The 27,252-nt window shown below is 44.0% G+C and overlaps 1 protein-coding gene across 1 annotated transcript in view; it reads left to right on the top strand.

The window, feature by feature from the left end:
- LOC139171453 (solute carrier family 2, facilitated glucose transporter member 5-like) overlaps nucleotides 1–16,757 on the top strand; it is a 54,949-nt gene extending 38,192 nt beyond the window's left edge. The window contains exons 4-12 of the mRNA XM_070759692.1: nucleotides 4,188–4,312; nucleotides 6,377–6,529; nucleotides 7,959–8,084; nucleotides 8,249–8,442; nucleotides 9,943–10,053; nucleotides 12,868–12,969; nucleotides 13,557–13,632; nucleotides 15,125–15,252; nucleotides 16,620–16,757. Of these exons, the coding sequence (XP_070615793.1) occupies nucleotides 4,188–4,312; nucleotides 6,377–6,529; nucleotides 7,959–8,084; nucleotides 8,249–8,442; nucleotides 9,943–10,053; nucleotides 12,868–12,969; nucleotides 13,557–13,632; nucleotides 15,125–15,252; nucleotides 16,620–16,757 (1,153 nt within the window). The remainder of the gene's footprint in view (nucleotides 1–4,187; nucleotides 4,313–6,376; nucleotides 6,530–7,958; nucleotides 8,085–8,248; nucleotides 8,443–9,942; nucleotides 10,054–12,867; nucleotides 12,970–13,556; nucleotides 13,633–15,124; nucleotides 15,253–16,619) is intronic.
- Nucleotides 16,758–27,252: the final 10,495 nt, after the last annotated feature.

The raw sequence follows: 27,252 nt of genomic DNA, 5'->3' as shown, positions 1-27,252 counted from the left end.
AGTAAGGTGAGATGAGTGCATGTCTGACCCCTAGGTTATCTAAAAATAATTCAAACTGCCTGGCCGTTAATTGAGGCCCATTGTCAGACACTAGGATATCGGGGCAACCATGGGTAGCGAACAGTCTGCGCAAAACCTTGATGGTGGCACTTGTGGTTATGTTGTTCATTGCTATGATTTCCACCCATTTGGAAAATGCATCAACCACTATTAGGAAATATTGTGACCCCACTGGCCCTGCAAAATCAATATGGACCTGTGACCAAGGCCCTGCAGGTTGCTCCCACTCTGCTGGAGTTGTTTTGGGGGGGTTAGGCCGTGATTCTTGGCATGGGTCAAATTTGGCTACCCAATTTTCAATATCAGCATCCAAACTGGCCACCATAAATGCCCTCTAGCTAGGCCTTTCATCCTGACAATCCCAGGATGGCCCACATGTAACATTTCAAGTACCTTTTCCCTTAGGCTTTTAGGAACGATCACTCTATCCCCCCACAATAGACAACCTTTTACATATGACAATTCAAGTCTTTTGGTTTTGAAGTCACACAATTCAGGTTTCACAGAGTCATATTGCCATCCTTTTAGTACACAGTTAACCACCTGTTTTAGGATTGGATCTTGCTGCGTATGTGCAGCCACCTCCCTTGCAGTAGTTAGTGGGTTGTCTTCGAGCTCTATCATTAAGACATCCGCAGAAGGGGCAGGGTCCTCCACTAACTCTGCCATGGGGCACCTACTGAGGCCATCTGCGTGGTTGATGGTTTTACCCCCTTTATGGATGAGCTCGTACTGGTATCCTGAGAGGAAAAGGGCCCATCTGATTAATCTTGGGGACATAAATGGAGGAGTAGGCTTGTTGGGGGCTAAAAGGCCTAATAAGGGCTTGTGGTCGGTAACCAATTCGAAACCCCTCCCAAAAAGGTAATTATGAAACTTTTTTACTCCTGCCACTAGAGCTAGAGCCTCCTTATCTAGCTGGCTATAGTTCCTTTCAGTATTGGTCATCGTTCTGGAAAAGAAAGCAATTGGGGCATCTGTTTTGTTAGGCAAAATGTGAGCCAAGACTCCTCCCACGCCGTACGGGGAGGCGTCGCACGTAAGCCTGATAGGTAGCGAAGTACTATACTGGACTACCACACTTTTAGAGGTCAATAATTGTTTTATTTGTACAAAGGCTTCGTGTTCAGTTCTCCCCCATGTCCAAGGGGTTTCTTTCTGTAGCAAACGGTGTAGAGGCTCTGCTGCTGTTGCCTTCTGTTTTAAAAAAACGGAGTAAAAGTTAAGAAGGCCTAAAAAGGCTTGCAATTCAGTCTTATTTTGTGGCTCTGGGGCTTCTCTAATAGCTCTCAGTTTCTCAGTGGTGGGGTGGATACCTTCCTTGTCGATTTTGTACCCTAGGAATTCTACACTGTTGGTCCCCCATACACATTTATCAGGCTTAATTCTCAACCCTTTGTCTTGAAGTCTCTGGAGTACTTCCCTAATCCTTTTGTTGAGCTGTTCTTGGTTTTCCCCTGCAATTAAGATGCCATCAAAATAGGGAATGGCCCCTTTAATCACTGATAACAATCTTTCCATTATGCTTTGGAATATCCCTGGGGCTATGCTTACTCCAAACTGTAATCTGGTACATTTAAAGGCACCCCTGTGGGTCACAATCGTTTGCGCGTTTGCTGTCGCTTCATCGACCGGCAGTTGCTGATAAGCCTGGGCGAGGTCGATCTTTGCAAACCTTTTCCCTTCCCCCAGGGAGTGCAGGAGTTGTTGTACCACTGGAATGGGGTAAGGGTGGTGTTGGAGGGTCTTATTTAGCGTAGATTTATAGTCAGCGCAAACTCTTAAGGAGCCATCCGGTTTTAGAGGGGTGACTATGGGTGTTTCCCATGGTCCCTGCTCCACAGGAACTAGAATGCCCTGGCTTATGAGCTTATCCAGCTGCAGGTCAAGTTTGGGGAGTAGCGGAAGGGGTACCCTGCGAGGTTTGATCCGGACAGGTGGGACCTTGGGATCGATGGAAAACGAGATAGGGGGCCCTTTATACGACCCCAAGGTGGGGCTAAACACTTCAGGGAACTCTTGTAAAAAGTTAGGCATGCTATCACAGTTAACATTGCAAATACCAGAAATTTCAATTCCCAAAGGTTCCATCCAAGCCAACCCCAGGAGAGAGTGTTTAGCCGCTGTAACAACAATCATGGGTAGGGTACATTTAACATTCTTAAATATGATAGGTACATTCACTTTGCCCAGAACAGAGATTATCCCCCCTTGAAAATCTCTAATTACCAACGAGGTTTGCAATAGCTCAGAATTAGACAGGCTAGGCATGTACAATTTAAGCTTTTCCCACGGCATAATGGTGTATTTAGACCCCGTGTCAAGTTCCATAGAACATGGCTTGTTATTTAAAAGTAAAGAAATAACAATCTTGCCCCCATTTTCTGTTGCCGTGGTATTCACGGAAAATTGAGTGTTACCTCTTGAGTAGTCGCGGTTAGCGGCTGAGTAGTTCTTACGGCTCGAAAAATGAAAAGGTCGGTTTTCTCGCGGTTGCGGTGTTTGATTCTGGGGTCGTTGGTGGCGCGGTGTGGAGAAGGTTTCCTCCGGTGCTGATGCTCTGCAGGCTTCGGCGATGTGGCCCCGTCGGTTGCAGCGGCGGCATATGGCGTCCCGGAAGGGGCAACGTTGGCGCTGATGGTTTCCTCGGCAGCCGGCGCAGGGGGTGGCGGGGTGAGGAAGTCTGTGTTGTCTCGGCTGGTCTTGCAGCAGGAAACAGCTGTCCTCGTTGCGAGCTGGTGGGCTGCGGTCATCTGGGTCCTCGGCGCGGGAGAACGTGGAGTCTATCTTGGCGATGACTTCTTTCTTTTCGTGATCTATCAGCTCTTTAGCAGTGGCGTCGGCGACCTCTGCGGTTTGCGCTAGCTTAATCACTGTTTGTAGGGTCGGTTCGTCTTCGGTGAGGAGTTTATTCCTGACCGCGGCGTTTCTCATGCCAAAGACTAAGGCATCGGTGAGGCGAGCTTCCGGGTTGTCAAACTTGCATTTCGCAAGCACTGTTCGAAGTCGCGTTGCAAATTGGTTGATTGATTCCGCTTCGCGCTGAGCCATTCTCGAAAACTGGTGCCGGAAAACCATGGCTGGTTTTGTTGGCCTGAAGTGGCTTGCGAGCTTGTCTTGTAGGACGTCCCAAGCGACGGATCTTGCCGGCAGCGGGTCGGTGAGAGTCTGGGCGAGGGCGTGGATTTCTGGACCGCAGTAATTTAGGAAAATGGCCCATCTTCGATCGGCGTCGGCGTCCCATATTCCTGCTGCCTCGAGGAAGATCTCGAAGCTGGCTAGGTAGTCGTCCCAGGAAGTCTTTTCTGGGTCGAAGAACTCAGGAGCCCAGCCGATTTGGAGATTGTTCATGTTGCACGCGTAGTTTCTTTCGTCCCTCGTCGCCAGTGAATTAAACCCAGAGGCAGGGTTGGTTAGAACGGTACTTTTATTCAGCTCACCATAGGTAAGTGACTTTCAGCGAGTACCGTCTGCTCTACTTGGGAGAAACCGCTTCTTTTATACATTTGCGGTTCCCGCCAAAGCAAGAGCAGGGCGCATCTGAGCCAATCAGGAGCGACTTCCTGATTTCCAGCTCAGACAGCGCTTTAGCAAGGAACAAACTATTTACAGAGATACAAGGTAGCCATTACAGGATACAACAGAAGGCAAAAATGCCTCAGTTTTAGCTAAAAACAGCCCATTTTTCAAAAAAACTGGCTGGGCAGAACGTTTGGGAGGCCCACAGAGAGGTCCTGGGAGCTGGGAGGAAGGCGAAAACATGCTGCATGCCTCCCAAACTCTCAATGCACTCCTTCTTTGCGAAAACTGGGCCCATTTATTTATTTTTTGCCAAAAATGGGATGCGGAGGGTGGCTGGGGCTTTCAGTGGCCAAAAATGGTTGTATTCAGTGTATAAGACACATCAACGTTTTCCCCTCTTTTAAAGGAAACGGGTGCATCTTATACTCTGAAAAATAGGCTGAGTCTTCTTCTTCTTTTGCAATTACATTGTAACCTGAAATGGCCAGCAAACGAACTGCTTGTAAGTCAAACACTACCTGTATTTGTCCATGAGATTGCCGATACCTTTTTGCACCTGCTTCTCCCGCCCAGCCACACACTTTTTTTTTTTTACCTTTCTGCAGAAAGTGTGTCTTGGTGTTGAATAACATCTTTGTTTTATTCGCTTTGGGGTTTTTCTGCACTGCCAATGCCATCCAACTTCTCAAATTCGCCATCGTTGCCAACCTACTGGCTGGGATCGCTGCAGGTGAGTTGACCTCCAAGACGTTTGAGGGATTATCTTCCTCTGGGAATTGGGCTCCGGGATTGGTTTTGTTGTGGTTGGATCACAGACAGGTCCTTTGACAATAGACTTCAAGCCAGATGAAAGGGGTCCGTCTAGGCATGGTCAGCCTGTGTGGCTGTCGGACAGTGAGGAGGAGGGAGAAATAGGGTGTGAGGGTCCCGCAGAGGCTGTAGAACCCCCAACTGGGGCTTTGCCTGGGTCTGATGAGGAAGAGGAGATGAGGGGTCCTATCCTGGACGCAAGAGTGAGACGGATGCTGGAGAGGCAAGAGCAGTTATGGAGACTCAGAAGGAGGACTTGAGCACAGTGGTGCACAGTCTACAATCCCAGCATGTATATGAGGGGAGGAGATTGGGAGATTCCCTTTGCAGGAAATCAGCATTTGATCCTTCGAAGGAAAAGAGCACGTGAAGAGTATTTGCCTTTCGTACAAACATATCTTTCTGCAGTACTGGGCCACATAAAGATAAGAAGCCTGTGAGTAATTTTGCTTTGAAAGCTTTGCTTTGGAAACCTCGCTTATCCGTTCTGCCACCCACTTTGAACTTTGGCAGCTGATGGACATTCCTTTGTACAATAGACAATTTCATTTCAAAACCCTGTGTCTGAGCCTTAATTGAAAGGTAATTGCTGCTCGTTTGCCGTGTGAGACCAAAGAGGTTTGTTGATATTTGCCATGGCCATTTGGGGGTGCTGAAGAGTCTGGCCGCTTTTCTTTGAGATCTGGCTCTTCAGCAGTGAAGCTAATAGTAGATTATGCAGACCTGTTCTGACCCAGCTCTGCAAACATGCTTCTACATGGGGCTACCTTTGAAAAGTGTTCGGAAACTTCAGATTGTGCAGAATGCGGCCGTGAGAGCAATCATGGGCTTTCCCAGATATGCCCATGTCTCGTCAACACTGTCAATCAGTTTCCGGTCACAATTCAAAGTGTTGGTTATGACCTATAAAGCCCTACATGGCATCAGACCAGAATATCTTTGGGACCGCCTTCTGCTGCACAAATCCTAGCAACCGATTAGGTCCCACAGAGTTGGCCTTCTCCGGGTCCCATCGACTAAACAATGCCGTCTGGCGGGACCCAGGGGAAGAGCCTTCTCTGTGGTGGCCCAGGCCCTCTGGAATCAACTCCTCCCAGAGATTAGGACTGTCTCCACCCTCCTTGCCTTTCGAAAGCTCCTGAAAGCCCACCTATGTCGCCAGGCATGGGGGAACTGATATACCCCTTAGCTATTATAGTTTTTTATATATGATCTGTTAGGTTGTGTGATTATTTTTTATAAATAAGGGTTTTAAATTGTTTTTTAACATTAGATTTGTACATTGTGTACTCTTGTGAGCCATTCTGAGTCCTCAAAGAGGGGCGGCATACAAATCTAATGAATTGTTGTTGTTGTTGTTGTTGTTGCTGTTGTTATTGCTGTTGCTGTTGCTGTTGCTGTTGCTGTTGCTGTTGCTATTATTATTATTATTATTATTATTATTATTATTATTATTATTATTATTTCATCTGTTTTTAAATCAATGATTCCTTTATTAGGAACGCTGGCAACCCCAGCAAAAAGATCCTCTCTCACTACAGGCTAACAAGTCCATCCGGCTGGGAGATGACTAGTTGTCTGCCCCATCTATTCATCTCCATCCTCCGAGCTAGGGTGGACTTTGCTAACAGCAGTGGCTCTTCTATACCAAGGACTAGCCCATAGATTTCCACTGCTCTCCTCTCCTCTGCCTTCTGTGCATCCATCTGGCACAGGACCCAGAAGTTCTTTCTCCTCCTCATCACCCATCTCCAGACCTGGAGGCTGTTGATTCTCCACCTGAGGACTGACACACGACCCAGGTTCTGTCTCTCTCTTTCTCTGTCAGCTCCATTCCCTCTTCCCGCTCGAAGCTCTCAAGTTGCCTTGATGCTGACCCTGACTCCCATGCCTCCTTGTCATCTGATTCAGCCGCTGGAGAGGCCATGGCTGACAGGCCACAAAAAGACCCCTCATCGCTGTTCAATTTCCTTGTTCGACTTAGGGACCTTTTCCTGCGTTGTTCCGCTGTACCTCTTAGAGATCTCTCCCACCCCCGTAAGAGGGGCGATGACTTCAACCTCAGCCTTCTTCTTCAACCTCAGCTTTTTGTTTTACAATGTGCTAAAGCTTCCGTGGATTTTGGGGCACAAAGAAGGTACGTGCGTGGACTAGAATCGCCATTGCGACAAATCTTTGCAAGAGCCATAGTTAATTCCCTCATAGCAGTCTGCAAATCCTGACCCACTAGCACTCTTCTGCCCAAGTCAGGCATAGATTCTAAAAAACAGCAGAATGTAGAAGATGACCAGGCTGAGTTAGGGATCAAATGCCTCATAAGCAGTAATGGGCAGCCAAAATGTTTACTGCCATGCTGTGGGTGTGGCTTATTTTGTGAGTGTGGCTTGATGGTCATGTGACTGGGTAGGAGTGGGTTAGCGGCCATGTGACCAGGTGGGAGTGGCTTGAACGATCATCATCGTTCAAGTGAACTGTTAAGTCCTCGACTTACAACCTCACCAGTGTCGCTCTCTCGGGTGACAATTTGCTTCGCGTCTCCTGTGCTCCCCTTCCTGGGTCGCCCCCTGCCTCAGGCTGGGTAGCGAGGTGAACGGGTGCCAATTAGCTGTTGAGGAAAGATGGGGGGAGGAAGTGGGCCCCCTGCAACTCCTGCCGGTGCTGGTCTCCCTGCCGCTTTCTGATGAGGAGGAGGAGGATGGGAGGGTGGGATGGTCAGCTGAAGTTGGGCACACAGCTTCATTTATGTTGTGAGTCACCCCGAGTCCTCGGAGATGGGCGGCATGCAAATCCAATAAATAAATAAATAAATTTCCACTGGCGGAACTGCGTTCTGCCCCGTCCTGCCTGCTGCCCACTCCTGGCCATAAGTCACAAGTCCCTGCACGCCCTGTGGTGAAATCCAATTTTTTTAAAAAAACTACTGGTTCTGTGGGCGTGGCTTGGTGGGTGTGATGTGGCTTGGTGAGCATGGCAGGGGAAAGATGCTGCAAAATCTCCGTTCCCTCCCAACTTCTGGGGGAAGGCTATTGCAAAATCTCCATTCCCGCTCCACTCTGGAGCCAGCCAAAGGTATTTGCTGGTTCTCCAAACAACTCAAAATTTCCACTTCCAGGTCTCCAGAACCTGTCAGAACCTGCTGGATTTTACCCCTGGTCTAGCCCATCTTGAACGGCTGTCTTATCGCCTATGCATTTCCCTTGAGCATTAGTAGGTTAGATTCTTGTAGAGAACCTAAGCTTGCGATGGACCTTTATAGGCCGCTCAGAGTCCACAAGGAGTTGGGTGGCTTAAAAGTCAATTGAATAAAAAAATTAAAAATTAATTAAAAACTAATTAAAAACTAATTAAAAACTAATTAACTAATTAAAAACTAATTAAAAACTAATTAAAAACTAATTAAAAACTAATTAAAAACTAATTAAAATTAATTAATAATTAAGTAAAAATTAAGTAAAAATTAAGTAAAAATAAAAAATTAAATAAAAATAAAAAATTATCCTAAATCCTTTGATTTCACCAGAGCTTGAAATTATCCATCCAAAAGGCCTCTCCCCCTTTCTTCACAGGTTTCTCGTACATAGCTGCTATACCATGTGTCGTTTCTACCACTTCTCTTTTGCTCCTCCTGAATTGTCCAGAAAGTCCTCGGTTTATTTTCATCCAGAAGAAGAACGAAATCAAGGCAAGAGAAGGTAAATAGATTCCAGTCATTAGCAAAAGCCTCCCAGCTGGATTGCAAATATGAACTCCCCGGCTGGAAATCGCAAAGTCGATACTCTTTTTGCCCTTGTTATATGATGAAAATTTATTCTTTGCCTCTGCCCCCATGCTCACAGCCTTCCCTCTTTCCAACCAGTTTTAAAAAGTCTGAGGACTCAAGAGGACATAGGGAATGAGATCCGGGAACTCCAGGAAGAAGATTTTTACGAAGTCATGGCCAACGAGAAAAAGATGACACTCAGGAAATTTTTAAGTGTTGAGAAATTCCAGGGGGCCTTAATCACCATCATCGTGTTGATGGCCGGAAGTCAGCTTTCTGGCGTTAGTGAGGTAGAGACAGTAATGGGCAGCCAAAATTATACTGCCACACTGTGGGTGTGGCTTATTTTGTGGGTGTGGCTTGGTGGTCATGTGACTGGGTAGAAGTGGTTTGCTGGCCATGTGACCAGGTGGGAGTGGCTTGAACGATCATTGTGCAAGTGAACTGTTAAGTCCTCGACTTACAACCTTACCAGTGTCGCTCTCTGGGGTGACAATTTGCTTTGCGTTTCCCGCGTTCTCCTTCCTGGGTTGCCCCCTGCCTCAGACTGGGGAGCAAGGCAGACAGTTGCCGATCAGCTGTTGAGAAAAGAGGGGGGAGGAAAAGGGCCCCCCGCAACTCCTGCTGGTGCTGGTCTCTCTGTCGCTTTCCAAGGAAGAGGAGGAAAAGGAGGAGGATGGGAGGGGGGATAGTCAGCTGGAGCTAGGCACACAGCTTCATTTCCGCCGGTGGAACTGCGTTCCACCCCGTCCTGCCTACTGCCTACCCAGGGGTGGAAAACATCCCAACTACATGGGTGTTGGGAGAGAGAACCCAAACCAACTACAATATGGATTCCAGGGTTTGTGTTAATGTACGTGCAAAGCAGGAACAGGTAACAGAGTGTTGCAAGGGGGACATGAATGCGCATGAGATTTTGGTGATTTTTTTTGTTTGCAACTGTGCGCAGCTCAATTTTTGCTACCAACAGAGTTATAGTTATAGTTTATTAGATTTGTATGCCGCCCTTCTCTGAATACTCGGGGCGGCTCACAACATAACAGTAATACAATACATTACAAATCCAAAAGTAGAAAATTAAATCAATTTAAAAAACATTAATAACATAGTAAAATCCCTAACTATACAATCATACACATTCAACCTAATCCATCATACAGTAAGGCCAAAAGCATAATAAAAAGTGGGGAGAAGGTGGTAATTATCCCCACGCCTAGCGACAAAGGTGGGTCTTCAGCATTTTACGGAAGGCGAGGAGGGTGGGGGCTGTTCGAATCTCTGGAGGGAGTTGATTCCAGAGGGCCAGGGCCACCACAGAGAAGGCTCTTCCCCTGAGTCCCGCCAGCCAACTGTTTGGTCGACGGGACCTGGAGAAAGTCAACTCTGTGGGACCTAATCGGCCGCTGGGATTCATGCGGCAGAAGGCGGTCTCGGAGATATTTTGGTCTGATGCCATGTAGGGCTCTATAGGTCATAACCAACACTTTGAATTGCATCCTTTACCGTTCTGGTAGCAACTCACTACTGGCATAAAGTAACCTTTGAATAACAGGGATATGCACCCAGAAACATTTATGAGAGTAGTCATTATTCAGCCACAAACACATACTCTAAGTTGAACTAAACTTTACTTCAAGAAATAGCACAGTCCAATGAACAATCCAGTTCATAGACGTAATAGTCATAATAACAGCCAAAAAGAATATCAGATTACGAAATCTTTTGACCAGTTGTCTTTGTCATGAACAGTGTCATCTTCATCACAACTTCTCTTTTTCATATGGACACAGATACCCACTTATACCGCGGGAGTCTACAAGGCAATGGACGTAAGCATGGATATCAAGGAAATAATTGTTATAAACATGTATGCAGTCTTTCTCGTCATTATTGCCTACACAGTAAGTGGCTTGCTTTCTCCAGCTGACTTCACAGCAAAAACTCAGGGCAAAATGTTGTATTTCTCCCCCAACCCCCTGCATTAATAATAAAACAAAATAAATCCAAACGTTTTGATCTGTGAACGAGTCTGAGGAACAGGAAATAAAGGTTTTTATTTGGAGGAATGGCTCTGTTTGGTAGAGACAACCAGTGGCGGTATTCTGCCAGTTCAGGCAAACCAATAGAGTGTGTTTGTGTGTGTGTGTGTGTGTGTGTGTTTATTTGAAGATTAAAAAATAGAGACAACCAGTCATGGTATTCTGCCAGTTCAGGCAAACCGATAGAGTGTGTTTGTGTGTTTGTGTTTATTTGGAGGATAAAGAAATAGAGACAACCAGTGGTGGTATTCTGCCAGTTCAGGCAAACCGATAGTGTGTGTGTGTGTGTTTATTTGGAGGATAAAGAAATAGAGACAACCAGTGGTGGTATTCTGCCAGTTCAGGCAAACCGATAGTGTGTGTGTCTGTGTGTGTGTGTGTGTGTGTGTTTATTTGGAGGATAAAGAAATAGAGACAACCAGTGGTGGTATTCTGCCAGTTCGGGCAAACCGATTGGAATATGGTAAAAGTATAGATACAAGAAATGTTAGACTCTAAAACTGAATTCAAACCAGAGTTACATTTATTAGGGATTTTTAGAGGACAAAGGACCAAAGAAAATCAATATCTCATTCTTTATACACAGTTTGACCGCTGCTAGAATAGCCTTCGCACAATTATGGAAACCTAAAAGCCCCCCCACACACGGAGAATATGATAATTTTAAAAAATAATGGTTTGCGCAGAAATGACAAAATTGACCTTAAAGTTACAAAACCCTGAAGAAAGAGTGTGTTACATAGTGTGGGATAAATTCTACAATTGGCAAAAAATCAGAAAGAACAAGTAAACTTTCAAATAATGGTTAATGTAAATATTAATGTAAATATAAAATGACAATATGATGGAACCAGGGGTGGGCAGCTCGAAGAAATTTCTGGGATGTGTCCACATGTACATGCCTCTGATGTGCCCCAGTGTGAGATTTGGCCACTGTGCATGCGCAGGAAGTGAAATCTTGTGTGAGGACGCTCGTGCAAATATACAGTGTTATCTCTTCTTATGAACCCGTCTACTAACAAACTTTTCGAGATATGAACCCGGTGTTTAAGATTTTTTTGCTTCTTCTTCCGAACTATTTTCACGTTACGAACCCGAGCCACCGCCACTGGGATGCCCCGCCTTCGGACTTCCGTTGCCAGCCAAAGCGCTGGGATTCCCCTGAGCCTCTCCTCGCTGAGAAACCCCACCTCTGGACTTCTCCGGACTTCCGTTGCCAGCCGAAGTGCCTGTTCTTGCATTGCTGGGATTCCCCTGAGGCTCCCCTTGCTGGGATTCCATTCATTTTTGCAGTGCTGCTTTGAATCCCAGCGAGGGGAGGCGAGGGAAAATCCCAGCAACACAAGAATGGGCGCTTCGGCTGGCAACGGAAGAGAGAAACCTAGGTGGGCAAGAGGGGGGAACCTCCCACTCTTTTGACCGAAAGGTGGCTGCTGCTGCTAACTGCTTCCCCTTCCTTCCCATGCTGAAAGGCTCCCCACTCCTCTCGCTCGCTTTGTAGCCGGCACCTTTCCTTCACTGTGGTGACTCGGTTTAGCTAAAGACAAGTTGATCTGGATGGGGCAAAGCACCTCCCTTTATCTTTCTCACCCAGACACTCTGGGAGGCAACCTCGTGCTGGGTGAGTGGGAGGCAGCGCGAGGGAGTCACCACAGAGAAGTGGTTTATTCCCTCATCAGGTGCCCAGAGAAAGGAAAATGCTTCATTCGCTCTGGGCTTCATGCTGCTCTCAAATTTTCTGGGAAATTTTTCTGGACTCGGATTATTAAGTAGAAAATGGTTATTGAGAAGAGGCAAAAAAAAATTGAATACCCTGTTCTTATCTAGAAAAGTTCTTAAGTAGAGGTACCATTGTATATGTGTCTGCATGCATGCATGTATACATACATACATACATACATACATGTGTGTGTATGTGTGTGAGTGTATTTCTGTTGAATCACCCTGGTGTACCCAAATATGGGAGGAGCTTAATGCTTCCTTTTGTCTCTCGGCCCAACCCTGGGCCATTTCCAAGGCAGTTAATTAAGAGGGGACCTTAATTAAGAGGCCAGAACATTAGATCTATCCTAGTCTGCCTTAATTTTCAAATTCAGTAAAAACATGTGACACATATAGAATATAGTTTGTCGGCTATGAATAAATTAATTAACTGCCTTGGAAATGGCCCTGGGTTGGGCCGAGAGCCAAAAGGAAGAATTAAGCTCCTCCCATATTGGGTATACCAGGGTGATTTGACAGAGCAAACATATAACACTTCCCTGGTACAAAGATGAAAGAATGAGATCCTGTACCATAGAGGTTAATTCACTGCCTTACAAGGCAAAGGCTGCAAGTTCAAAGCCCATTGGAGGTATGGCTACGTGATGAGGCCAGAACAAGGCCGAACTAGATCTATCCTAGTCTCCCTTAGTTTTCAAATTCAGCAGAAACCTGTGACATATATATAAAGACCTGTCAATTTCTAGTGGCAGTCGATCCTGAAGAATGGATAATTATGGGGGGGGGGGGTGTTTGTGGGGTTTTGTTTTGTTTTTTGGTCTGCCGTGGGGAAAAGCTACCACAAGGTGCTGAGAACCAGCCAACCATGCCAGAATCTAGGGCTCTGATCTCCATTGCCTTGTTCTTGAGATCCCTCTCCCACCATACCTCTGTCTCCTTGATTTTCCCCCCTAGATCAGTATGATTGACAAGTGGGGCCGGCGAATTCTTCTAATCACAGGTTTTATGATCTGTAGCATGACCTGTATTCTTTTAACCTTCACGCTGGAATTCCAGGTTTGACCATGCGCCGCTTCCAGCAGGGAAGTTCCCTTCTTCCTGAGCCCCACACCCAGCGGCAGGCAGACGCTTACCTCGCTACTTTGTCTTTGGTGGCTGGCACAGGGGTGCACACTCCTATGTGAGATTTGGGCTCATGTGCAGAAGCAAAAAACAGTGAAAATGAGATTTCAGCAATTTTCACTAGTGTTCTTGCTTTCGCATATGCGCAGAAGCAAAAAAAACCCAGGCGATTTTCGAATAACCCACACCCAGTAATGGGCTGCCAAAATCTTTATTGCCACACTGTGGGTGTGGCTTATATTGTGGGTGTGGCTTGATGGTCATATGCCTGGGTAGGAGTGGCTTGCTGGCCATGTGACCAGGTGGGAGTGGTTTGAACAATCTGTCCGTCGTGCCATTCCTGGGCCATTTCCGCTTCCTGTTTGGCGTTCCCCCCCATGACAGCCCCCCCCCCCCCAATTTTATCTTTGCTGGGAGGGCGTGGCTGGTGGGAGCACCTAAAGCTTAGAGAAAGCTGGGTGCTGGAGCAGGAAGAAGGAGGTCACCCTCCCACGTCTCCTCTTCTCGCTTTCTTTCCACAGGTCGATAATTTCCTAATGGCTACCTCCAGCCTGCTTTTCATTACTATCTTTGGAATCGGATACATGCTAGGACCAGGTAGGCGAACAGGCTGAACGATGCCGAAACTTCGCTAGAAACCCCAGGCGGCCATGGTGACTGGAAAAAAACCCCCTAGCAAATGAATAAAACACGGTTTTGCTGGAAGGGGCCCGGGAGAGCTTCTCGCCCATTGACGCCGAACCTTTTTCCCCCTCGGGTGCTGAAAGATTGTGCGTGCGTGCTATGGCACGCGCACGAGTAACCCACATCCAGTAATGGGCTGCAAAAAATGTTACTGCCACACTCTGGATGTGGCTTATTTTGTGGGTGTGGCTTGATGGTCTTGTGACTAGGTAGGAGTGGCTTGCTGGCCATGTGACCAGGTGGGAGTGGCTTGAACGATCATCATCCTTCAAGTGAACTGTTAAGTCCTCGACTTACAACCTCACCAGTGTCGCTCTCTGGGGTAACAATATGCTCCGCGTTTCCCACGCTCTCCTTCCTGGGTTGCCCTCTGCCTCAGGCTGGATAGCTAGGCAAACGGGTGCCAATCAGCTGTTGAGAAAAGAGGGGGGAGGAAAAGGCAACTCCTGCTGGTGCTGGTCTCCCTGCCACTTTCCAAGGAGGAGGAAAATGATGGGAGGGGGATTTAAAAATATCGGAAAGCCGAGAGAGAGTTACATGGTTATTATTGCCTTATGATGCCTTTTCATCTCAGCTGCAGGTAAAGTGAGGGCTTTGCAAAGGGAAAAAGACTACAGACCAGACTGCTTTGGCGCGGCTCAGCTCTCCTTTTCTCCCTGCTGCTGCTGCTGCAGGTTCCTTGCTTTTTTCCTCTTTCCTCCTTCCTGGCCTTGGGAGGTGGTTGCGTGAGGCTGGAGGGGAGCCAGGCAGGAGAGAGGGAAGCTTGTCCAAGGCCAGGAAGGAGGAAAGTGGAAAAAAGCGAGAAGCACATGTGCCGCAGCAGGGGGAAAAATGGAGAGCCCAGTCGAGACCGGTAATCCCGGAAGTGACTGCCACCAGTCAGCTGGATCTGGGCAGGCAGCTTCAATTCCGCCGGTGGAACTGCATTCCATCCCATCCTGCCTGCTGCCCCCCCTGTCCCCCCCATCATTCAATCCCCGGGGAGGGTGAAAACAGCTTCCCCTGCCTCCTGGAGGCCCTCTGGAGGCCAGAAACGGCCTCTTTCCCAACTTCTGGTGGGCCCAGTAGGCTCGTGTTTCACCTTCCTGAGGCTCCAAAGGCTTCCCTGGAGCCAGGGGGAGTGTAAAAATGCCCTCCCCATCCCTGAGAGGGTCTCTGGAAGCCAAAAATGCCCTCCCAGAACTTCTGTGCAAGCCAAAAATCAGTTGGCTGGCACACACATGCCCTTTGGAGCTGACCTAGGGCAACAGCTCACGTGCCAGCAGATATGGCTCCACATGCCAGCTGTGGCACCCATTCCATAGGTTCACCATCACTGTTCTAGTCTAACCCCCCTGAAGGCTGAAGGCAGGAGACTCTATCCCACCCTTGTCAAGTCCTTCCATTCCCTTCCTTTCTTCTCCAGGTTCGATCAGTTTGCTCATCGTGGGAGAACTTTTCCTGCAGTCATCCCGCTCCTTGGCTATTACCGTAGGATTCACTGCCATGTGGCTTGCGCGCATTACGTCTGTTTATGCCCACGCCAAGCTGGAGGTGAGTCCTCATACAAACCAGAGTGGGTGAGGTAGGTGGTTTCAGAGGTGATATTCTGCCTGTTTGGACACTTTCGGTATAGAGCAGAGCAGAGCAGAATAGAATTTTTTATTGGTCAAGTTTGATTGGACACACAAGGAATTTGTCTTTGGTGGAGATGCTCTCAGTGTACATAAAAGAAAAAGAGTCAAGAGTCATGAGGTATAACACTTAATGATTGTCATAGGGGTCAAATAAGCAATGAAGAAGCAATCAATATTGATAAAGCAGCAAGTTACAGTCATACAGTCCTAAGTGGGAGGAAAACGGTGATAGGAATGATGAGAAAAAACTAGTAGAAATAGAAGTGCAGACTTAGTAAAACTTTGACAGTGTTGAGGGAATTATTTGTACGTGGGCCTGCTCACCCACCCTGGCACTATACCATCCTATTTAGGCACATTTTGAAGTGCGTGTACGTGTATAAGCCGAGTGCATGAGAAAAACACGTGCGCGGAATGTCGTGTACACCAGAGGTGGGTTCCTACAGGTGCGCAACTGGTATGGTAGTCTGATAGTGGCCCACTGGTTACGCAATTTGCCCGTGATAGCTCCGGTGCTGTTTTGCCGATCCATGCGCGGCACCATTTTTTAAAATAATAATAATAATTTTCAACTTTTTTTTTTGCTTCTGTGCATGTGCAGAAGCAAAATCGCATGAGGGGACGCTCACCCGCATGCGATTTTCAGTGAATTTTTTTTGCTTCTGCATACGTCTGGAAGCAAAATAGCATGATGGGACACTCGTGTGTGAGTGATTTTCACTGATTTTTTTTTTGCTTTGGTGCATGTGTGGAAGCAAAATTGTGTCAGGGGATGCTCTGGCGCATACGCATGAAATGATACAATGCACGTGCAGCGCACCAGTACGGAGATAAGAGGAATCCACCCCTGGCGCACATGCATGGGAGGGGCCCGTGCACTCACCTTTGTGAACCACTAGAGAAAGATCCTTCAGAAGACCTTCGGGGCCTTCCGCTCTCCGAAATCTTCTCCGAGACCTTCAGAGTCACGATTCTGGGTTGCACCGATTTGTGGGCTTGGATACAAACCAGATTTACCCCAGAGAGAGGTTGTGAGCTGGGAATTGTAGTGTGGAAAGGAGAATATGTGAGGGAGTTACATCCTCGGATGGGATTGATCCGAGCCAATTCATTCAATTGTTGGGTTTGCTATCGAGATGAGATTTTTTTATTTTCTTTTTAAAAAAATTGATGTGGGCAGGAGCTGAATTTCAGCCTGGCCAACAGGAAGCGAGTTTTGAAATATTGTTGAGTTTTTTTGTTTTGTTTTTTAAAACCTCTCATGTCATTTTGCTCCCTTCATAGGCACTCCTGGGGTCTTACGCTCTACTGGCCTGCTGGCCCATCAGTGTAGCTACCTTCATTTATCTTTTCAAAATGCTCCCTGAAACCAAGGGCAAAACTTTTCTACAGGTCCAGTTTGCCTTAAAAGAACAAAAGTGAAACCAAAGAATACAGCTACATCTATTTAAAAGAAACGACGGACAGTTTATAAACAGCGGCCTCCCGGGATGCCTTGTTACGGCCTTTCCATGGGTGTCGTCCACTGTTTCTTTTTTGAGGAGGAGGGAGGTGGAGAAATTACTTGTAGGTGCCCTTTCCCCCCTGAATCTCAGCTCTTCCGTTCCACCAGGATATACAAACCAAAAATTTGGCCCTACGTATTTGAAGCCTCTTCCTTCGGCAGATTTTTTTTTTTCAGGGATAACCCGCTAAGAACTAAGAATAGATCTCTGTGGAAGATCACTCCTGCACATTAGGGACTGCTGGATGTACCTTGGGCCCTTTCCCAAAATGGCTACCGAGGAGGGGCGTAGCCAGGAGAAGAGCCACGCCTATTTGTGCGATTTCACGGCCCAAATCTTTTTTTTTTCCCCCAGGCATTTGCGCCCTCAGTACTGCTAGCAATAAAGATCTTGGGCTATTTTCCGTTGTGTTGCCCTTCCTTTCAGTTTGGCTTTGTTTTTTAATTATTATTCATTTTAGAACTTTAAGTTGTATTATTTATTAATAAATATTATGTATATATAGGCCGCCCATCTCCTGGCGTACAAAAATAAAAACGGTGTACCACTGTTAGCATCCCACACTGGGCTTATAACCAATGTTAGAATCCTAAACTTAAAACAGAGTATAGGTGGCAATGGTTGTTATTCAGCCAATAACCCAGATTAATAAATAGAGTATAAATATTATTTACATATATTCAATAGTAGTAAGTAGACAGTTCACATCATACATATACAAGTCAAGCAATCATATACAAACCAGATATCAGAATATGCAGTTCTATACATACAGCAGATAACTGATATTTATTTATTGATTGATTGATTGATTGATTGATTGATTGATTGATTGGATTTGTATGCCTGATATATTCCCCTTTGGAACACATAGTTCTATATAGATATATAATTCTACAATTTTTCTCTCCAGCAGAACACACAGTTCTATATAATATCATAAGTATTGCTTACATACATAATATATAGACCAACATTTATGCATGTGATTGTTCGATTTTAACGATTAGTTTTAAGATAATTTTTAAATTCAATATTCTATTAATTGTCTTAGAAATGTTTTATATGTTGTATCTTTTTATCGAAATGTTGTGAGCCGCCCCGAGTCCACGGAGAGGGGTGGCATATAAGTCCAATTAATAAATAAAATTTATAAATAGATTTAGCACACAGCAAGTCTATAGTATAGTCACACAGTACTTCTCTCCTCTAGAACACACAGTTCTATATAATACCATAAGTATTACTTACATACATAATTAAGGTGACCGGATTTTAACATTGGTAAAGTGAGACACCATTGATTGGGGGGGGGGGGTCGTTCCTGGATTAAAAATTTGGTCTAAATTGTAAATGTAAAAGCCTTCAGAGGCATGCCAGAATGATTGATGGTACAGAAATTTGATAAGTAAGTCAAATCTAGATGATCTTTGTATTTGAGTTAAGTGTTAAGATTTTTTTAAAAAAAATTGAAAGAGGTACAAAACAATTAGAAATAGAAAATTACTTGGAAATCTAAAAAGAATCATGGATAGAAGCCTTCAGAATAAACCAGAATTTAGGACATGATACTGGGAAGTTTAAAAATTGCAACCATAAAACCAAGGATGAACCTGGTCACTGTAGTAATACTTTGTCTAAGCTAAGATGTGGGCTTGATTTGGCAGTATCAATTCAAACTGGGGGGGGGGGGAGAGTTGCTTTATATTGCAAACATTACAAACATTTATATTTTTTAAAAAGCTAAGAGGACCAATCTTACTTTATTTCTGTTGCACACTAGCTCTCTTAAGGTAAGCCTACAGGTCTGCCTGGATTGCAAAAATAGTGGTCTAGTGGTCATTTGGATTTTTTCCAACCCAGATCTTGTCACTTAATTTCAGCAGAATATGCAGGATGAAAGATTGATTGATTGATTCATTCATTCCATTCTTTCATTCATTCATTTATTAGATTTGTATGCCGCCCCTCTCCGAAGACTCGGGGCGGCTCACAACAACAGAACAATACAAATCCAATAGTTAAAAACAATTTAAAATCCTTAATATAAAAAACAATCATACGTCTCATACAAACCATAAGTAAAGCGGGAACGGCCCAGGGGAATCAATTTCCCCATGCCTGACAACAGAAGTGGGTTTTAAGGAGTTTGTGAAAGGCAAGGAGGTTGGGGGCAATCCTAATCTCTGGGGGGGAGTTGATTCCAGAGGGTCGGGGCCGCCACAGAGAAGGCTCTTCCCCTGGGTCCCGCCAGACGACATTGTTGACTACAAGTTGACTCAATTTTGCTCTTTCCCGGGATTGCGCATGTGCCGAATTGGTTTCTAAGCATTTTCACCTCTGGCTCCGAATAAATATATAATGTAAAGAGTTTTCTCTCCCTTAAAAATACTATAAATCATTCTTAGAAAAAAATAGGAGGTACAGGAATCTGCGGGCATCAAAGAGAATTTGAAGATTTACGATTTCAAGCAAGGAACAAGGAAGTGATAAGTGAGTACAATAAATCTTAAAATGGCGGAGGGAGGGAAAAAAGAAGACGTTTCCAGCTTAGCGAACATTGGAAAAAAACGGGATAAATTGCTGGACATTTGTAGTGGATTTGAACAGAGATTTAATAAAGTAGAAACTAAAATGGAACAGCTGGATTCAGAAGTAAAGCAAATTAAAAAGGACGAGGAATCCTCTGCTGGAAAGATTCTGAAATTTGAGAAACAAGTGATGGATTACGATGGAAAAATAAAACAAATAAATGATAGAATCGCAAATTTAGAGGACCGACAGAGAAGGAGGAATTTACGTTTACGTGGGTTCAGAATGGATTCGGCCTCTGATTTAAAGTTAACAGAAGCTGTCTGTGCTTGGTTAAATAAACAGACAGAAGTGCATGTCAGCTTGGAGGAGTTGTTGCGAGTTCACTGGGCGGCCCCCAGAAGAGACGGGAGGCAGAGAGATGTGGTCATCGCTTTCCTCAGTGAAAAAAAAGCAGAGATGATTTATAAAACTTTGAAGACTTCTACGAGCCTTAAACAAGACGGAAATGAGATAAGGGTTGTGAGGGATCTTTCCTGGGAAACCCTGAGAGCGAGAGCTGTTTTGAAACCAATTGCAAGCCGGTTATATCAAAGTGGAACCAGATTTAGCTGGGGCTACCCAGTGGCCATCTTGGTGTTCCAGGACAATAAAATGTACAGAGCACGTTCATTGGAGGAGGGAAAGGCTTTATTGGATCAACTGGGGATTAAGTTTGATGAAACTGGAGCACTAGCATATGAAGGAGAAGAGGCTTTTGACGGTCGGAGTACCCCAGACGAGGAGGAAAGACGAAGGGAAGAGCAGCTGAAGGAGTTAAGCGGGCAGGTGGAGGCCATCAGAAAGGAGCAGAGAAAAACACGGGCTCTGCGTGAGAAGAGAGCCAGAAAGTGATGGTGTTTGGTCCCTTGTCTTGTTGTGGGGGGGGGAGGGGGGAGGGAAAAGAATTATTACTATTACTATTACTATTATTGTTATTATTATTTTTCTTGGAGATGCCTTGGGATTCCTGTATATCTGTCATCCAGTAAGGGAAGTCTAAGGGGGAGAAAAAGGTGGTTTAAGAATTTAAAATTAAAGAAGGAATTATTTAAAGGAGAAAGGAGGGGGGGGAGAAATTTTCTCTTTATTAAAATTAAAAAGGGTTGAAAGAGGAGCTAGTTAAGTGGGAACGCAATCCAGATAATGTGCCTCATGTATGGGCAAGGTTTTTTCTTGTCGTCTCCCCTCTCAGTGGGGGGAGCACAGGGAGAGGTACGTTGGGGGGGGGGCTAATAGGGGTAAAGAAAGGGGTAAAAAATAAACCAAGGGCAAAACAAGAGGGGAAAAGGGTGATTTTGGTATATTATGACGGAGTGTAAGATAATGGTTTTAAATGTGAATGGTTTGGGATCGGATTTGAAACGTTTTAGGATATTAAGGATGGCTAAGCAATACAAGGTGGATATTATGATTTTGACAGAAACACATAAAAGAAGGGGAGGAAGGGATAACTTGATTAATGATAGAAATTGGAAATGGGTGTTTGAGTCGAGAGGAACACAAAAAAGCCGAGGCACAGCGATTCTGATTCATCGGAGGGTTAATTTTGAAGAGGTGGGAATTCAGAAAGACAGAGAAGGAAGGTGGATATTTGTTAAAGGGAAAATAAATCAAAAGAAGCTGACATTAGCAGCAATTTATGCCCCAAATGTGAAAACAAAACAATTTATAATAAATACTAAGAAGAAGTTAGACAACTTTACGGAGGGCTCAACTTTTTTGGCAGGAGATTTTAATATGCAATTAACAAATGGGACTGCAAATAGCAGGATGTTACATTTAAACAGACTTAATATGGTGGATCTACATGCAGATATTTTAAACAGAGCTACATATTATTCAGCAAGATATCATACATTTAGCTGCATAGTCTATATATTAATGAATAGGGGAGGCAATATACAAGTTAAAAAAGTAGACATTAAAAGTATATGGATATCAGATCATGCCCCACTATTGGCAGAATTGGAAATAGGTCAGGAACGTAGTCAAAGAATTTGGAGATATAATGCAGTTGTAACTGCTAGGGAACAAGATAAAGAGAAATTATCAGAATATTTTAGAATTAATGATGTGGGTGGTACTAAACAATCAATTGTATGGGATGCATGTAAGGCCTTCATGAGGGGACAATGTATATGTATGGAAGCGGATATTAGGAAGAGGTGGGGTAGAGAGAGGGAAAGGAAGATAAGGGAAATAGATTTGATACAAGAGCAGTTAAGATTAACGAAAAGTAGAGATTGGAATAGATTATTGAAATTGAAAAAGAAACAGTTGATGGTGTATGATGAGATTAAATGGAACAAGATGAGAATGACGATGCGACAAAAAATACAGAGCTGGGGGACAAGATCAATGCAGCAAATGGCGAGATATTTGAAGAAGAGGAAAGAAAAATCATGTATTTTAGCATTGAGGGACACTAGTGGAGTGGTTAGATATGGTAATGACCAGTTAGAGGAGATAACGAGGAAATATTATGAAGATTTGTATAAAGAGGAGCAAGTGAAGATAGGAGTCCTCAAGGTTGGGAAAATAGTAAGTGAAGAAGATAAACAAATTTTGAATGCAGAAATTACACAAGATGAAATTGCTAGAGTAATTAAAGGGTTAAAACAAGCCAAAGCACCGGGCCCAGATGGGTTTACAGGGGAATTCTATAAATTTTGCTCTTTCCCTCCCTCCCTCTCTCTTTCTCGTTCTCTCTTTCTCCCTCCTTCCCTCCCTCTTGCTCTCTTTCCCTCTCTCTCTCCCACCCTCCCTTTCTCTCTATTTCTCTCTCCCTCCCTTTCTCTTCCTTCCTTCCTCCCTCTCTTTCTCTCTCTTTCCCTCCCTCCTTCCCTCCCTCTTTCTCTCTCTTTATCTTTCCCTCCCTTTCTTTCTCTCTGTTTCTTCTTCCCTCTCTCTTTCTCTTTCTCCCTTCCTCTCTCTCTTTCTCTCTCCCTTCCTCCCTCTCTCTTTCTTTTTTTCTCTCCCTCCTTCTCTCCTTCTTGCTCTCTTTTGCTCCCTCCGTCCATTTCTTTCAATTTCTCTCTCTTTCTCTCTCCCTCCCTCTCTTTCTCTTCCTTCCTTTCTTTCTCTTTCTTTCTCCCGAGCTTTTATTTCTTTCCTAATGGGTTTGCATGCATTATTCGCTTTTACATTGATTTCTATGGGAAAATTTGCTTCTGCTTAAGAACTTTTCTACTTAAGAACCTGATCATGGAACGAATTAAGTTCTTAAGTAGAGGTACCACTGTACTAGCTTAAAAATATAGAATTTTTTTTCTTTAAATTATGAGCTTGATAATGTAAAGTGTTGGAGTATGAGAAGTTTTTTTTTAACCTTATTGCTCTATCCCAGGCCTACGCAGCTTGAAAACAAAGGAGGAATCCACCTGCTGATAATTCAAATCAATCTTTTTATATAGAAAGTCTCATTTAGACAAGCCGAAGTCATGCATGTGAGTTCATCTTGGCAGATTCTCAGTGAGAGTAATTAAGAGATAATAGTTCCGTGGCTACGCTTCTGCCAAAGATCAAAGCTAATTTGCAAATTCCTTCATGAGATAAGGAGTCTCCAGTTTCACAGACTTACTTTTACATCTTCCCAGCATCTCCGCAGGCACTTTTACACCAAGGATTTTAGCAGGAAAATAACAGTTGGCAAACATAACCTGGCTAAAACGTCAAATATTTATCCGACTCCATTGCAAAATGTTGAAACTCCACCCTGAAACTTCACCCATATGCCACCCAAACACCTATAGGGAATGGTCAACAATTCCCTAGAGTTACAAACTACAGACTACTTCTTTTCCCATACAAGTATTCTTGTCTTTTATTATTTATTATTTATTATTTATTATTTATTATTTATTATTTATTATTTATTATTTATTATTTATTATTTATTATTTATTATTTATTATTTATTATTTATTATTTATTATTTATTATTTATTATTTATTATTTATTATTTATTATTTATTATTTATTATTTATTATTTATTATTTATTATTTATTATTTATTATTTATTATTTATTATTTATTATTTATTATTTATTATTTATTATTTATTATTTATTATTTATTATTTATTATTTATTATTTATTATTTATTATTTATTTAATTATTTATTTATTAGATTTGTATGCCGCCCCTTTCCGTAGACTCAGGGCGGCTCACAACATAATAAAACAATTCATAACAAATCTAATAATTTAAAAGTTAAAGTAGTTAAGAAAACCCCATTCTTAAGCAGACATACCTACAAACATACCATACATAAATTATATAGGCCCGGGGGAGATATCTCAATTGCCCCATGCCTGACAACAAAGGTGGGTTTTGAGGAGTTTACGAAAGGCAAGGAGGGTAGGGGCAGTTCTAATCTCTGGGGGGAGCTGATTCCAGAGACTCGGGGCCGCCACAGAGAAGGCTCTTCCCCTGGGTCCCGCCAACCGACATTATTTAGTTGAAGGGACCCGGAAAAGGCCGACTCTGGGACCTAATCGGTTGCTGGGATTCGTGCAGCAGAAGGCGGTCCCTGAGATATTCTGGTCCGATGCCATGAAGGGCTTTATAGGTCATAACCAACACTTTGAATTGTGACCGGAAATTGATCGGCAACCAATGCAGACTGCGGAGTGTTGGTGTAACACGGGCATTTTCGGGAAAGCCCATGACTGCTCTCGCAGCTGCATTCTGCACAATCTGAAGTTTCCGAACACTTTTCAAAGATAGCCCCATGTAGAGAGCGTTACAGTAGTCGAGCCTCGAGGTGATGAGGGCATGAGTGACTGTGAGCAATGAGTCCCGGTCCAAATAGGGCCGCAATTGGTACACCAGGCGAACCTGGGCAAACGCCCCCCTTGCCACAGCTGAAAGATGGTTCTCTAATGTGAGCTGTGGATCGAGGAGGACGCCCAAGTTGTGGAGCCTCTCTGAGGGGGTCAATAATTCCCCCCCCCAGGGTGATGGATGGACAGATGGAATTGTCCTTGGGAGGCAAAACCCACAGCCACTCCGTCTTATCCGGGTTGAGTTTGAGTCTGTTGACACCCATCCGGGCCCCAACAGCCTCCAGGCACCAGCACATCACTTCCACTGCTTCGTTGATTGGACATGGGGTAGAGATGTAAAGCTGAGTATCATCAGCGTACTGATGATACCTCACCCCATGCCCTTGGATGATCTCACCCAGCGGTTTCATGTAGATATTGAATAGCAGGGGGGAGAGGACCGACCCCTGAGGCACCCCACAAGGGAGAGACCTCGGGGTCGACCTCTGACCCCCCACTAACACCGACTGTGACCGACCAGAGAGGTAGGAGGAGAACCACTGAAGATCAGTGCCTCCCACTCCCAACCCCTCCAGCCGGCGTAGAAGAATACCAGGGTCGATGGTATCAAAAGCCGCTGAGAGGTCAAGAAGCACCAGGACAGAGGATAAACCCCTGTCCCGGGCCCACCAGAGATCATCCATCAACGCGACCAAAGCAGTTTCCATGCTGTAACCAGGCCTGAAACCCGAGTGTTGAGGACCTACTAAGAAAGCATTAAAAAGACCCAAACCCCATTTATTATATATAGAAGCATTATGATGCTGATGCTGATGCTGATAATAATAATAATAATAATAATAATAATAATAATAATAATAATAATAATAATAATAATAATTTTTTAAAGGAGGTTCCACTGAGATTTGAACCCAGATTGCTGGATTCAATATCCAGAGTGCTAACCACTACACTATAGAACCAGCAATGCTTCTGCCCTCTCTTCCAAGCAAACAAAGGGAGGATCTTTCAGCAAAAGGAGCTGGGAAATCCCACAATGGGATTCCGGGGGAGGAGCTTCGACGTCACGGAGTGTTCAGGTTTGGGTTCAGGTTTGGAAATTCACAGTAAGTTCAGCCGAATTCGCCGAACCCGAACACCATTGGGTTCGCCCATCACTAATCAGAACCAAAACCCGCTACTCTGTCTTTAGACATATAGTCAGGCATATTACAGATTGTATTCATTTTCATTATAAATATCAGATTTTCTTAATAATCAAGAGTTCATGTATTATTCCAAAACAATCAGTTCAAACTTTCATATAGTAAATCTTCACATTTTCCATTTAAACATTATCTCATAAATTAGGACAATTACTAACTCAATAAATATCAAATCAGGAATTACTCCATCCTTAATCATGTAATCTTTCCTCTATAAAATAATATTCACCTTGTACAAGGAAGAACCAATCTCTCAAAAAATATATTTGTATTAATTAAATAAATCAAATCATCAGCATCAAAATTCGTACTGTTATCATGTTATCGTAACCATTGTATCATTATTAAATCTATTAAACAGCATATAGAATATATTTGCTTATTTCAAACAGAACTTTTACCTTTAAACGAATCTCTTTTATTGTGTTGTTTGTTCAAACTGATAGAAATATAGATGCCTTAGCTGACTCCTCCGGACACTTAAAAACGACTAATCCTGACAAAAAACAAGTTATCCAAAATTTTTACCAACAACTTTATAAAGCCTCAAATCTGGATGCCGATTTACTATTGAAATACTTACAAACAAATGAACAAAAAAACATGATAACAGATGATCAAAGAACACTCCTAAACAAGTCAATCTCCATCTCAGATATTGAGGCTGCAATAAATAAACAAAAAAAACAATAAAAATCCAGGACCAGACGGAATCCCATCCGAATTCTACAAATACCACATTGATACAATGGCACCTATACTTTTAGATATTTATAATAACGCACTCTTACATGCAAAATTACCTATGTCCTGGTCCGAAGCCTACATAACTCTTATCCCCAAGGATACCCAAAATAGACACCTTTTGGAGAATTATAGACCAATCGCACTACTCAATACCGACTATAAAATATTTACATCTATAATTGCGGACAGGCTAAAAAATATACTAAACAAAATTATTCACCCCGACCAAAATGGATTCTTACCAGCAAGAAACATTTCCACAAATACAAGAATCATACTGAATACCATGGAATATTACGATAAAAACTATGATAAAACAATTGCACTAATATTCATGGATCTAAAAAAGCTTTCGACAGTCTTCAGTGGCACTACCTTATAAATCAAATTGAATATATGAATTTCGGCTCCAAATTTCTCAATTTAATTAAAACCATTTATACTAAGCAATCGGTCAAAATCCTTTTCAATAACGATATTACAGACACAATCTCTATAACCAAAAGCGTGCGCCAAGGATGCCCTTTGGCCCCACTCATTTTTATTCTTGCTATAGAAACATTCCTGAAAACCATAAGAAACAATACACAAATTCAGGGTATCACGATCAAGAAAGAACATTACAAATTACAGGCCTTTGCGGACGACATTGTATTTATCTTACAAGATCCCATACAAACAGCACCCATTCTATTTGATGAAATACACAAATTTGGTGAAATATCCGGTCTGCAAATTAACAGGAATAAAACTCAAATTTTGACAAAAAATATGATACCAAAAGATATACAGTGATCCCCCGCTCGTTGCGAGGGTTCCGTTCCAGGAGCCCCCGCAACGAGCGGGTTTTCGCGAAGTAGCGCTGCGGAAGTAAAAACACCATCTGCGCATGTGCAGATGGTGTTTTTACTCCCACAGCGCTAGCGAGGAGCTGAAGATTGGGGGCAGCGCGGCTGTTTGCCGCCGGCATGGGGGGCTTCCTAGCAGCCCCCCAAACCCGGGTTGGGGGTCCGGGGGGCGCTGGCTCTCGGCGCTTTCGAGCTGAGTCCGGGAGCGAATTCGCTCCCGGACTCAGCTCGAAAGCGCCGAGAGACA

Source organism: Erythrolamprus reginae, chromosome 8 (genome assembly GCF_031021105.1).
Source record: "Erythrolamprus reginae isolate rEryReg1 chromosome 8, rEryReg1.hap1, whole genome shotgun sequence".
In the NCBI taxonomy this organism is placed as follows: Eukaryota; Metazoa; Chordata; class Lepidosauria; order Squamata; family Dipsadidae; genus Erythrolamprus; species Erythrolamprus reginae.
Note: the sequence above shows the minus strand (reverse complement) of the source record. Positions and strands in the feature narration are given on the sequence as shown.